The sequence below is a fragment of the Staurois parvus genome, unplaced genomic scaffold, assembly GCF_062004578.1.
Source record: "Staurois parvus isolate SC_StPar_1 unplaced genomic scaffold, SC_StPar_1.0 ptg000560l, whole genome shotgun sequence".
In the NCBI taxonomy this organism is placed as follows: domain Eukaryota; kingdom Metazoa; phylum Chordata; class Amphibia; order Anura; family Ranidae; genus Staurois; species Staurois parvus.
The window spans coordinates 23,477-35,962 of record NW_028318356.1 but is presented as its reverse complement, the minus strand read 5'-3'; the positions used below and the strand labels follow the sequence as shown (position 1 = coordinate 35,962).

Genomic DNA, 12,486 nt, shown 5'->3' with positions numbered 1-12,486 from the left:
AATTAGGCTGGCAGACTTCAGCAGGTGAAATTGACAGTCTGGGGTGATTGGTGCGGTGGGGGACAGTTACAAGCACAAATCTTCCTATGGCTTTCAATGAAGCAGCCAAAAGCCACCGGAGGGAGGGGAGGAAAAGCAGCATCCAGCTGCTTCATTGAAAGCCATACAAGGAGATTGGTGCTTGTAACTGCCACCACTGCACCAATCGCTCCCTACTGTCCATCGGATTTCCCTTTTTTTTATTGGTCCCCCTGTGTGCTCCTCAGTGCCCAGCCCCTTCCAACATACTCCACACCAATCGAAGAGAAGTGAGTCTGAATCTGCTCTGCCTCCCCCTGTGCCTGCCCACACTCCAGTCTGTGCAGCTTCTGAGAAGAGGATGTGTGGGTGGGAAATTATAAACAGAGCAGCCTGCAGCAGCTGTGTGATGCTTCTGACTGAGCCAGTGAGCCGAGAAACATCCATGTGAGTCCAACTTTTCTTCCTCCCCTTCCTTCCTTCCATGCTGCTCTCCCTTCCTTCCTTCTTTCCTTCCTTTCCTCGCTCCCTTCCTTCCTCCCCTCCCTTCCTTTCTTCCTTCCTCCCTCCCTCCCTCCATCCCTTACCTTCCTTCCTCTCCTCCCTTCCTTCCTTCCTTCCTTCCTTCCTTCCCTCCACTTCCTTTCCTTTCTCCCTTCCTACAGTCCACACTCCTCTCCTGCACATACTACCCACCGCCATACACTCTGGACTCCTCTCCCTGGTACCATGCGTCACATCGCTGACCTTCACACTGTGCCTCATTTTGTTTCCCTATTGATGTAAAGCACTTATTTTCCTTTTATGTTTACATTGCTTTATGTTAATATATTTAAAGTTGCTAATGTTAATATTTTTTCTTGTAACTTTATTCTGCATAAAACATTTACCAGTGTCATTTCATGAGTTAATTTACAAAGCAGTGTTTAGAGGAAGAATTAGGTGCGGGGTGAGGCGGGGCAGGGTAGGGGTTGGGTGGGGTAGCTGGTGGCAAGAAACTCTTAAGGCCTGCCTTGTAGCTCAGGTTGTGAAATTTTGAGCCTTGATCAAGGGGCTGTAGAGCAGTAAAGTGCACCACACAGTCAAAAGCTGGCCATAGTTTACTCACTTTTTCCACTAGCCAGTGGGCTGAATGGATTCTCTTATTCACACAAGTGAGGTGGATAGAAGAATTCTCTCCATTGCGCTTTTGTATTCTGACAATAAGGACTCCTCCCCTGTCAAAATACACTAATCAGCGTTGAAGCTGATGAGCTGCAGCTCTGATCAAACAAAATTTTACCAACCAGTCATTTCGAGAAGGGTCGATTGTTATATTGAATCCTCTTGAATAGGAACAGCTATAGATGGATGGAAATTTGGCCAATCCCTGCTGAACCAGCCAAATATTGATCCATCTATGCCAACTTAACCCCCTTGTTCAATGCACTGTGCATGTTCCCCACCTTGTGATAGCAAAAAAATGTAAATAAAAAAATTAAAAAGTGTCAATAAAATTACATTAATTAAAAAATAAAAATATTAAAAAAATGTTAAAACAGCCCCTTTACCTTGCGCGCATACCCAAATGCAAATATACACATAAAGAAAGCACGTGTCTGTAAATTGTGTTTCTGCCACACATGCGAGGTGCATGTGATCGAGGTCAAAAATATTTTTTAACTATTATTCATGGTTAACTCTAAACTAATAACCTGTAAAGGCTTTTAAAAGGCTTGAACAATTGTGGATACCTTAGTTGTTTAGTCATTTCACAGGTGCATGCTCTTTTAAGACTTAACATGTTGGGTATCTATTTACTCGACGCAACCTCATCTTTTATATTTTACCAACAATTAGGTACTATATTATGTTTGTGTACACCAAAATATGTGTTTGGTAAACAGTTGCACAAATATTGTGTGGCATACAGAACATTGAAACTGCCACCATTTTATTCCTCAGGGCTTTTTCTTTCAGAATTATTGGGTTTAAAGTAATATTCTAGTAAAAAAAAAAAAGCTGAATTTTACCATGTGTGTAAAAAATTAAAAAAGTGCCTCAGTAGACAAGTAGCTAAAGCCAATTTCCATCTTGTCTGTTACTTTCTGCCAAACTAACTGGGGCCAAGCAGCAGACATGCTGCATTTTATCACAGCGCACTGTACAAGATTGTATGTCACTGTACAGCACATCGTGCTGCTGCATAGTGACATGAATGAAATGTACTTTTGTACACTTCAAATAAAGTTCAGTGAGAAAAAAAGGGAGCTGTGTGATGCGCTGAATTCTGCACCACACCACCCCCTACTGCAGCCAAACTGCTGTGTTTTACCTCTCCAGCAGCTGTCCGTTGTGTGTGAATACACATAAAGAAGAAAATAAAGGTAATGACACTAAACTTTGGTAATCCTTGGTGTCACCAATCTCTAAATAGCATTAGGTTGGCACTACCATTCTTTCGATTTTCAGAGGATTCCTTGGAGAAAATATTTCTTTGGATACGTGTGTGAGTACAGCCTATAGGAAAAGTATAGTGTACTTTTACTAAGTAAATATTTTGATCTATTATTGTTATGTTTATCTTTCACATTTTTAACAGTGAACTTCAGGAATTGTATCTTCATATGCTTACATTGCGCCATCTTGGCTCAATTTAAGTATGCCTATCTGATATCCAGAGGGCTGCTGGGGATGCTGTATATCATTGTAGTAACTCACGTTACATACAGTGAGAACCATGATCTTCTAGGTTCTGTGTGCGTGGTTTCTCTTCTGCACACTGGGCTGTTGGTTGGAGGCCTTTTAACTGACGTTGGTTCAGGGAAGGCCTTTTAAAGTTTGCCCTTTATGTCTATTCTACTGCAGAATAAAAGAACAATATTTCAGTGTTATGTGTCACAAGCATATCAATTTTCATCCTGGTGTGTTGCAACTTCGAAAAGGTTAGAAAACACAACAATAAAACAGTTAAAAAAAAGGCTAGGTTCCCATTTATGCAGGTAGTTGCCCCTGCAGGACTGCACCTGTTCCTGCACCACCCGCAGAGAAAAATGTGCTGCTGCTCAGGAAGTGCACGAGAGTACTATTCCCACACTGGGAACGGCACTGCAGTATGTGACTGTGGCCACATTTTCTGAAAAGGTGCAGGGACCTTTTCCCTGTGTTTTTATGGGTACAGCAGTCCATTCAAGTGATTCAGCAGTCCATTCAAGGAAGACAATGTTTAGAATCAACATTTAAAAATGTGTTAAAGCAAAATTGGATCGCCAGTGTGAAAGGGGCCTTAGTCACTGCATTGGACCTACTAAGGAAAGGCAGGTTCTCTAAGATAATTTATACCCTAATATTTTTAAAACCTGTCTGCAGTTGAAATTACTGAAACATTTCAATTTTGATGTCACAGATTAATACATGATAAGAGATTATACATAAAAGTTATGAGATATACCTGTGTCAGCTGAAGCTATCTGTAAAACACAAAATATAAGGAGAGCAAATTAAAAAAAAAATTCATCAAAACAAATTAGAGATTATAGTGTATATTATACCTGTAGCACAGTTTTTGCAAAAAATGCACCTACATTTATTCAGATTAGCGAGGTTTGGGTAGGCTCTGGCATGTTCAACTGTCAGCCAATTTATCAAACTTTCCTTCAGTATCTTGGTAGCAAATCTCTGTTCCCTGCACCCTTAAAAACTAATTGCTTGCCCTTTTAGAAATTGTAAATTATAGAAAGCCTTGCTATTTAGCCATAATAGTATGTCTGTAACATGATGGGTAATCAGCCAAATGATCAGACAGGGAGTAACTGTAACTTGGAGTTTACTGAACAGGTGCAAAGTTAGGAACTATAATGCAACAAAAATGTCAGAATGGTAGAGAACATGCTTACACTACAGAATAATACAAAACAGATTATGAAACCTGCATAAACATGGACTCTTCATGTCTCTGTGACTTAAAGTGGTTCCAAAGGATTCTTTTTCCCAAAAGAAAAAAGAGGTTTATACTTAACTACTCTGTCCAATGATATTGCAAAGAGTGGTCTCTTACCTCTTTTTTGGTGGTCCCCTGCTGGCGTTCTCTGCTCTACCACTTCTGCGTGTGCTATGGGGGCACATGTGTGGGTGTGCTTCCAAGCAGAGACGTGCTTGTTAATAATTTTGTTTTATATTCAATGAAGGGATGGACGCTGCTTAACCGACCCCAGGAGTCCAATGTTGAGGAATGGCTTCAGCCACTATGACCAAGCCCTGGGCAGCGGGTTGAAACGTGTCAGCAGGCATGGCCAGAAAGGCAGCTGAGGCCATTCCTCTACATTGGACTCATGGGGTCGGTTGAGCAGCGTCCATCCCTTCACTTCCACTGGCTGACACTGGAATCACTCGGACTCATGCTCTCCTCTTCTCACTTGCCAGTGGGGTGATCTTTTTCCTTCCATCCATATCTTGGAGCAGCGCCATAAGGTATACATTTCACTTTGTTTTATATTCATTATGTTAGAATGATTTATTTTGGAATTCATTTCATATATTCAGATTCAAATAGTTATATTGGGCACCTACCTCCCATATTTTCACAAAAAAAACCCCATAAACAATATAAGCAAATGATAAAAATAACGAAAAAACAAAAGAAAGAAATTTGTGTAGCTGCCCCTTTTAAAAGTGCTGAAGACATCTGGTTTTACGTACTGGCATCACTTCCAATTCCATAGATTGGAACGCACGCCGGTTCCAGAGAGTGGAGCGTCGGTGACTACATACGCTGAGTGTATTGGTGCCGAGGTACTGGGCACCTAAATTTATGAGTGAATTTCTTGCTTTTATTTACTGCCATTTTTATATATTTAATTAATACTACACTCTGAGATATTATTCCCTCTGGCATATGTCGAATCTTTACTGAAAGGGAGCTATATGGTATTTGAAGATCTGTACAGAAGAAAACTGCTAGCAGTGAGCTGAGATAAAATTCTGGGACAACAAGCATATTTGACCTTCCTTTTAACTAAGGGGTCATGGATCTGTGGTGAGTGCATTGGAGTGACACAAGTGGTGGAGCAATATCAAAATAGGAAGAAGAGATATCACTGAGCACTGCAAAGAGCATTTTACACACATTGTTTGGTGTGGGACTTTTACACTTATTGTTATGCATTTATGTGGTATAGTTTGACATCTACAGAGATATGGTATATAAGTAGAGTGTATGCATCACACTTTTATTGTTATTTTCGTATATTTGGATTAATTTCATATATTAATTATTCTCAAATCGATTCAAATTTAAAATTTGGAAAACAGCTATATTCTTTTTTGTCTATTTTATTCTATTGTATTTTATTATTTTCTATAGTATTCTATTCCTTTATATTTTATTCTATTCTGTTTTATTATATTCCATAATATTTTATTCTTTTCTTTTCCTTTCTATGCTATTCTTTTCTATTCTGTTTTATTCTGTTCTACTCTGTTTATATTCTATTCTACTCTATTCTTTTATATTATATTCCTTCATCATCTTATTTTACTTTTATAACGTACTGTATTTATTGCAAAATGTTTCTGCTTTGAATTCAAATTCATTTTCAAATATGAATTCATTTTCAAATTCAAATTCATTTTCAGATTCATATAATTCGTTTCATTATAGTTTATTTTGGGTTAGTTGAAATTCATTACTGTTGTGATTCGGAAATTCAGATACATCCAAATCTCTGAATAAATAAAATTTTGTTTGAATTTTGATTTGTAACACAACGAATCGCACATGTCTACTCCTGAACTGGGATGTGTGCTTCTATAGACACACACAGAGCTGATGAGCCATGTCCACGTTCCCCCCTCACAGCAGTTTACTGACAGCAGCAGGATCCAATGGCTCCCATGGCCCTCAGTGAAGCCTGTGAGACCAGGAAGAGAGGAGAGAAAAGCTGCAGCTGGTCATATCGCTGGATCGATAGGTGACTCAGGTGAGTGTTTCCAGGAGAGGGGGCGAGAATCAAGTAGTGGGAGATTTTTTACCCTAATGAAGGGAATGCATTAAGGTAAAAAATGATTGACTTTAGAAACACTTTAGTCAAGGAAACATATGTCTGCATAGCATAGTCTCAATAACAATCAATGGCAGCAGAGAGCCTAGCTGAGAATCACTACTTTAATAAAAACAGTTCAGAACACAATCAGCTTATATCCAGCACCCCTCTCAGTGACGTCCAGGGTAGCTCTGGTAACATAGGAAAACAGCTGGAGGGATTTAAAAGCCTGAAAAAAAGGAGGAGGGGAGACACCCTGCTGAAACTAGGGAGGTGCTCCCCACAGTAGCTGAGTTTTCCCACAATGGCCAGCGGTAAATTCCAATCCGTACGTCTCTGCTTCCAAAATGTTATGGCACTTTACACAATTCCTGGAAATTCAAACATACATTGTGCTGAAATTATATTGTGTTGGTGCGATCTTCTATATCTATAAAGAGTTTACTGGAAGTATGTTTTGAACATGTACAGAAGTGATGTCACACTCCTTGTGTAATGTTCACCCTGAAGCACATATTAGTCAATACAAGGGAATTTGGGAACTATTTAAAAAAAGTCATTATGAATCAGAACTTATAATTTCAAAGAGATCTGAGTCAGCTAGCCTAAAACAATAAATGCACAAGATACAAATTATATAACCGTATATTTTTGAAAGATTTAAATCCATATCTAACAGTTGTATGGACAATTTTGATTCAGACAGATGTGACTATGTAGAAATTTTCATGTTTCAAGAAAAGTAGAAATAATCAGCATATTCTATTTAGTAAACAGTAATATATCAGTTTACCTGTATAATGACTTTCCTTCTGCATTTTTGCCAGAAATGTTGTTGAAAATTTATGCCTCTCTAAACCTGGAGTAATCTCTATTTTTTCACTGAAAGATTTAATAAAAATGAATTTTCCTTAATATAGTGTCATTTCTCTTTTTTTCTTTACACCAAATCGGTTTACATTTGACCTTTTTTTTACACTGCAGTTCAACATCCCAACTTTTTATATTAAACTCTCAAAAATTGATTAACTATTTTTGGTAAACTTTATAAATAGACTCATTAGAGTGTTCAAAACATTGTTTTCTATCTTATGTTTGTCCTTGCATCTGACCTTCAGGAAGGCCCATCTATCCATGTATCACATGTTCTCATAGAAGCAAAGAACATATAAGATACATACAACAGAAATTTACTTCTGTAGATAGGGACCTTTATGAATAAACTATTCTTCTAACACTAAATGATGGAAAATAATATATTATGTCCACAGTCATTTGGACTTCTGGAAGGAAATCTTTTATATAAGCAGCAATAGCACAGTGTATAGATCATACTGAAACAACTTTAAAGCGTAGTTCCACTCAAAAGTGGAAGCTCCGCTTGTTTGCCTCCTCCCCCCTTCCACAATGCATGCTCTATATCTATAGTAAGGAACAGTAGTTCTTGCATGCGGGTGTAAGCTATATGGATTAAATACGTTTTCTTCTAATATTATCACTGACTTGTCTGATAAAACCAGTCTGATCCCAATTAATTACTTGACCTAAGTAGGGTTTATGATTTTAGGATATTATATTTTTATTATTTATTCAATTCAGACAAGCAAGATTATTCTGGACATTGACATATTCTAAAAAAAATGCATTTTTTTTTATTACCAGTGAACTGTTTGCATGTCCTGGAAACAGACTGGGGAATTCAATAATACTGCTGCATCAGGTTTTCTAGCGTTAATCCCTCTTCTTGATGCATTACACTGAATTTATGAAGCATTTGCGCCGCTTTTGGTTCTGACAGCGACTTGTGCACCAAATTCAGGTAGTTCTTAAATAAGCCAGTTTACAATGTGGTGCAAGTAATGCACGAAATTCAAAATAAAATACCAACAGTCCCTATCTTACGAAAGTGGAGCTAATTAAGATCAACTCTCTTTTGGCGTACAAAGAGAGAAACTGGCGCAGAGAGATATTGCAAAAGGTGTCTCGTGTGCATTCTAAAGGTGGTGCAGCATGAGTCACATTTAAGTACAAGTTCCAGACAAGTACATGAATTTGGCGCATTCTGTACTACTTTTAGAATGTATGAGAGACACTTTTGCAAAAATCTGACTTTGCCAGTCTTTATGAATTCCAGCGATTATTGATTCAAGTAAACCTGATTTTGAACAATTCTGGCTAGATTAGGGGGGAGGGGTGGTACGTAGATCAATGGACACCTGCAGAAAGCCTCAGATGTCTCCAGCCAACGGATCTCAAGTTAGCTGGCAATTAGATGTTTGGGAATATTTTTGCCATATCTTTTTTGCATCCTATCCGGAGATGAAGAGGTTTCAAAGACGTGGATGCATTCTATCTGATATCCACATTGACATACACCCCCACTCTCAGATAATTCAAGTGTATATATTTATGAAAAGGCCTTATAAACAAACCATTGCACAAATAGTCTGCATATCTGATAGCCTTCTGATGTCTATAATGACCATTGCACAACAATATCAGTATTTTTCTGAATTCTGTCATGAACATTTTTGTATCCTTCATATAGCCGAATGCATTTCAGCACTTGTCCCAATGTCACCCCACTGCAAAACTGGTTTCTTCTACATTGCTTCAATTTTAAGCTACTCTATGGTTTTATTAGACAACATTATCAATGCAATAACTACACTATAAAATATTTTGACAGTCTGTAAGAAGCTCAATGCTGTCATGAGGAGTACCAAGACCAGGAATTGTAAATCTCAGTTGCCGGTATGAGATAGAATAGGTACTGAGTTAATATTTCCGCTGCAGAGTTATTTGCTGAATCTGCTCATTCATAAAGAAGAGAAAAAGTCTAGCTGGTGACAGACCAAAGAGGGCAGATTTGGCTCAGAATTTGTAAATGAACTTTCTACCTTCCGACTGTAAATTCCAACAAATGAAGTCTTGATAACTGGTAGCAATATCTTCTCCAAGTAAATCGGAAATATTTCTAGTCTAGTGCTATTGATTCGAATATTTCTAGTCATAAGAGACAACTGGAATGCCTTTTAAGATATGTTTTTTTTAATGTGCATAATAAACAAATAGAAACATTTACCATTTTTCACCTACAGTCACTTGATTGGAAGAGACTGGATTGATCAGATTGATCAGAATGCAGATTGCCCATGTCATCTACAATCAGATCTCTAAATATTATGTATAACTAATAATTTACAAGGTCAGAATGACAGCAGCCTCTCTTCTCCAGTTTTGCTCCATGGCTAAGAATGATGTTTTAAATCCTTTTTATTATATAAAACACACCACCCTGAAAGTCTAGTACCACGGTTGGCACACAGCACATTTAATTACATAAATGTGTATTAAAACACTGCAAAATTGTATTTTAGAGCTCCAGTTCTGGTACTGCAGATGCTATATCTAACGTTGCTAATACCTTTTTTCAATACCTGAACCAAGAACTGGGCACATCAATCATGATACTCTTCAGGTCAATAAAAGAAAGGAATAAGAGAATACTGCCAGCAAGCAGGTTTTTCTTCTTGTTTGACATTACAGCACAGGAATAACATACATGTAGGTGTGTTTTAAGATCAGTTTAGTTGAAGGATATATTTCATATAACAAATAAGATTGAAAAGGGGTACCACTATTAAACAAGCGCAGATAATATAAAAATAACAACATGTAGATTATGAAGTTGTTGCCAACAATAGAATCCACAGTACATTTACTGATTTATGGTTTAATACATTTCTAGTATTCAAATACAACTTTGCAAGTTTCACTTTAAAAAATTGTTCAGCTGCTTATACAAATAAAGTAAGCATGGGAAGAGCATACTACTGGATGAACATCCACATATCCAATCAGCATGTACAACTACAAGTGTCTGAACTGTAACACTGGTATAGTATATTGAATGTGCACCTAAATGTAAGAAAAGTAGCTAACACAAACAAAAGTACAATAAAGCAAATTGTCACAGTTCTGGTTACTAATCCTTGTCAACTTGTCTTTTTAATACAGGTTTTATAGTATGAAAACTATATGTGATTTAATGATAATCTGTTGTTTAAAATAGGGCATGAAAGAAAAAGCTTTTAATTAAAGGCATTCACAACTTTCTTATATGAAGGTGCATGATTGATTATTAGTCTTGAGTGAAAGATGGTAAGCATATTTACTGTATCTGCTTATACAGGTGATATTTTATACAAAACATAATTGTACAGTCATCCTGACCTATATAAAATATTAACAGAACAATCTGATGTATTAAAAAAGCAGATTTGACTTACTGTTAGCAATGTATAAAGCAGGAGTAGGAAATGTGAAAGATTGTGTGACATTCCCATTGCCATCTTCTGTCTTGTATTGTACTGACTACTGACTGTATTACCTCTCACAGGTGCTATGAAGAATGCAGGTCTGTGTCTGATCCCTCCCTTCAGTCTGTTGATTGAATGGGGGTGGTGGTTGCAAAGATATATACTGTGAGATACTGGATCCTCACATATACAGACCTTCCTTCTCAAGAAACTGTCGAAGCAGAAACAAGGATCCCTACACAGCATTGTCATTGTCTTCCATTGATTCATTTAAAGCTATGGTCAAAATTTTAAAATCATTAAAAATCATTATTTCTAAACTACTCCTGTTAATCAGAATGTTCTTGATATTTGTAAACGTTGTGAAAATACCCACACATTTCCTTCCAGCCATTTGAGTAGGCTCTGCTGTGTCACATCTTTCACAGAGCCTGCCTTCTGAACTACAAGCGAATTGCTGAAAGGAGGAATTTCAGGAGGCGGAGTCAATACAGGGATCACTGCTTGTGGGCAGCAAGGTACCATGCGATATGTAGTCCTTAAAAAAATTAAAGTAAACAGCAGAGGAGAAGCTGCAAAGCATGCAGGGATTCCAGGAAAGAGATCGCCAGCAAGCAGGCAGTACATATACAAAATGAGTGCGCTGTACACTAAACAAATCATAAACAATAATAAAATAAATACTGTTATATAAAAATGTGCATAAATCAATTGAAATTATATAATTCATATATCACATATTCACATTCATTTACTAAATAATTAAAAGTTCCAAAATCCAATAACACAGTGCTGTGTGCTAAAGAAATCCTCCAACGGAAGTGCATAGGTGTCCACAAATGCTTGACACAAAATAAAAAATCAGCCTCTTACCAGACACTTTGATCGCCAATCGAGATCAAATGAGCAAATAGTGTTCAGATCCACACTGACACCCTAGTTAGCCATATCAAGGAGATGAATGGAAGATGAATGGACAACTGCAGGTTTATTTTATTTATTAGTGTGTATGATTTTTTAGTGTACAGCGCACTCATTTTATATATTTTGTGAACAAGCAGTATTCATAACAAGAAAAATGTTTTACAGTGGGATGATTTAGAAAAACAACTATAAGGCCTCCTGGACATTTTAAAAATGCTCCTCTTTTTGTCAGCATTGTTTTGGCAGAAACAACGCCTGATGCTTGAAAAATGATTCAAACTTTTACAAGCCTTTAGGTGCGTTTACAGGCCTCAAGCACTCAGATGTTAATTAATTTCCTTGGCCAAAATAATAATTTATTCTGGACACTGAAATGACTTAACACTCAAGCACCAAATGCGCCTAGCAGCCAAAACGCTGCTTCTGCTTCTGGGCACACTAGCCCTGGGTTTTTTTTTCCCTGCCTGTAAATACTCCTGCCACTAAAAGCTTCTAAAAGTCTATGTGTGCATGGACACATAGAATAACATGGAGGGGCATTTGGAAAAAGTAAAAAAAAAATGCCTAATGTCCCTAAAAGTAGCTGCAAAAATGCCCTGTGTACATGAGGCCTACAAAATACAAAAAGGAGCGCCAGATCAAAACCAGATGTAAGTGTCCTGAATGCTTTTACTGTTGGAACAAAAAGGTCATAAAGGAACAACCAACACATTTCGAAGGCAAGACTTCCTCCTTCATCAGGGCTCAACAAAGCCTAATACCTCGATGGAGCAGCAACTGCTGTCAAGTTGTTACTCTGTGTGGAGAGTTCAATACAGGTTCCAACATAGATCTGTGAGTCCAACAAAGTTTTCTAATTTTCTAATTTTTTCACACAAGATTCACATAACTTTCACCAGGATCTACACACATTTCAAACTGATCTAATTAAAAAGCTGTGTGAAACTTCCGTAAATAATGTGTGAATCTTGAGTGAAAAAAGATAAACAGACTCCTAAAAGTATGGAATGTTTCTGGTATAAAGCATTATGAACTTTCTACAAATGAATAAAGGTATTTTTTTAAGTGACACTAAAAAAGAGCAAAGCAAAAAAAAAAAGTATATATATTAGGAATTGGTTAATGCGATGTTAAAAAAGAGAGGATTAAATAAGAAGCGTTTCATGGGCAACATATATTGCCGGAACCAGCATCTTCTCCCC

The 12,486-nt window shown here is 37.3% G+C and overlaps 1 protein-coding gene and 1 long non-coding RNA gene across 2 annotated transcripts in view; one reads left to right on the top strand and one right to left on the bottom strand.

Annotated features, from left to right (window-relative positions):
* Nucleotides 1-10,463, bottom strand: part of FNDC7 (fibronectin type III domain containing 7) — a 60,530-nt gene extending 50,067 nt beyond the window's left edge. The window contains exons 1-2 of the mRNA XM_089691271.1: nucleotides 10,331-10,463; nucleotides 3,449-3,467 (exon numbers count right to left, since the gene is read on the bottom strand). Of these exons, the coding sequence (XP_089547397.1) occupies nucleotides 3,449-3,467; nucleotides 10,331-10,393 (82 nt within the window). The 5' untranslated portion in view covers nucleotides 10,394-10,463. The remainder of the gene's footprint in view (nucleotides 1-3,448; nucleotides 3,468-10,330) is intronic.
* LOC149450898 (uncharacterized) overlaps nucleotides 1-10,683 on the top strand; it is a 52,287-nt gene extending 41,604 nt beyond the window's left edge. The window contains exon 2 of the long non-coding RNA XR_016315188.1: nucleotides 10,441-10,683. This is a non-coding gene — a long non-coding RNA (uncharacterized LOC149450898). The remainder of the gene's footprint in view (nucleotides 1-10,440) is intronic.
* Nucleotides 10,684-12,486: the final 1,803 nt, after the last annotated feature.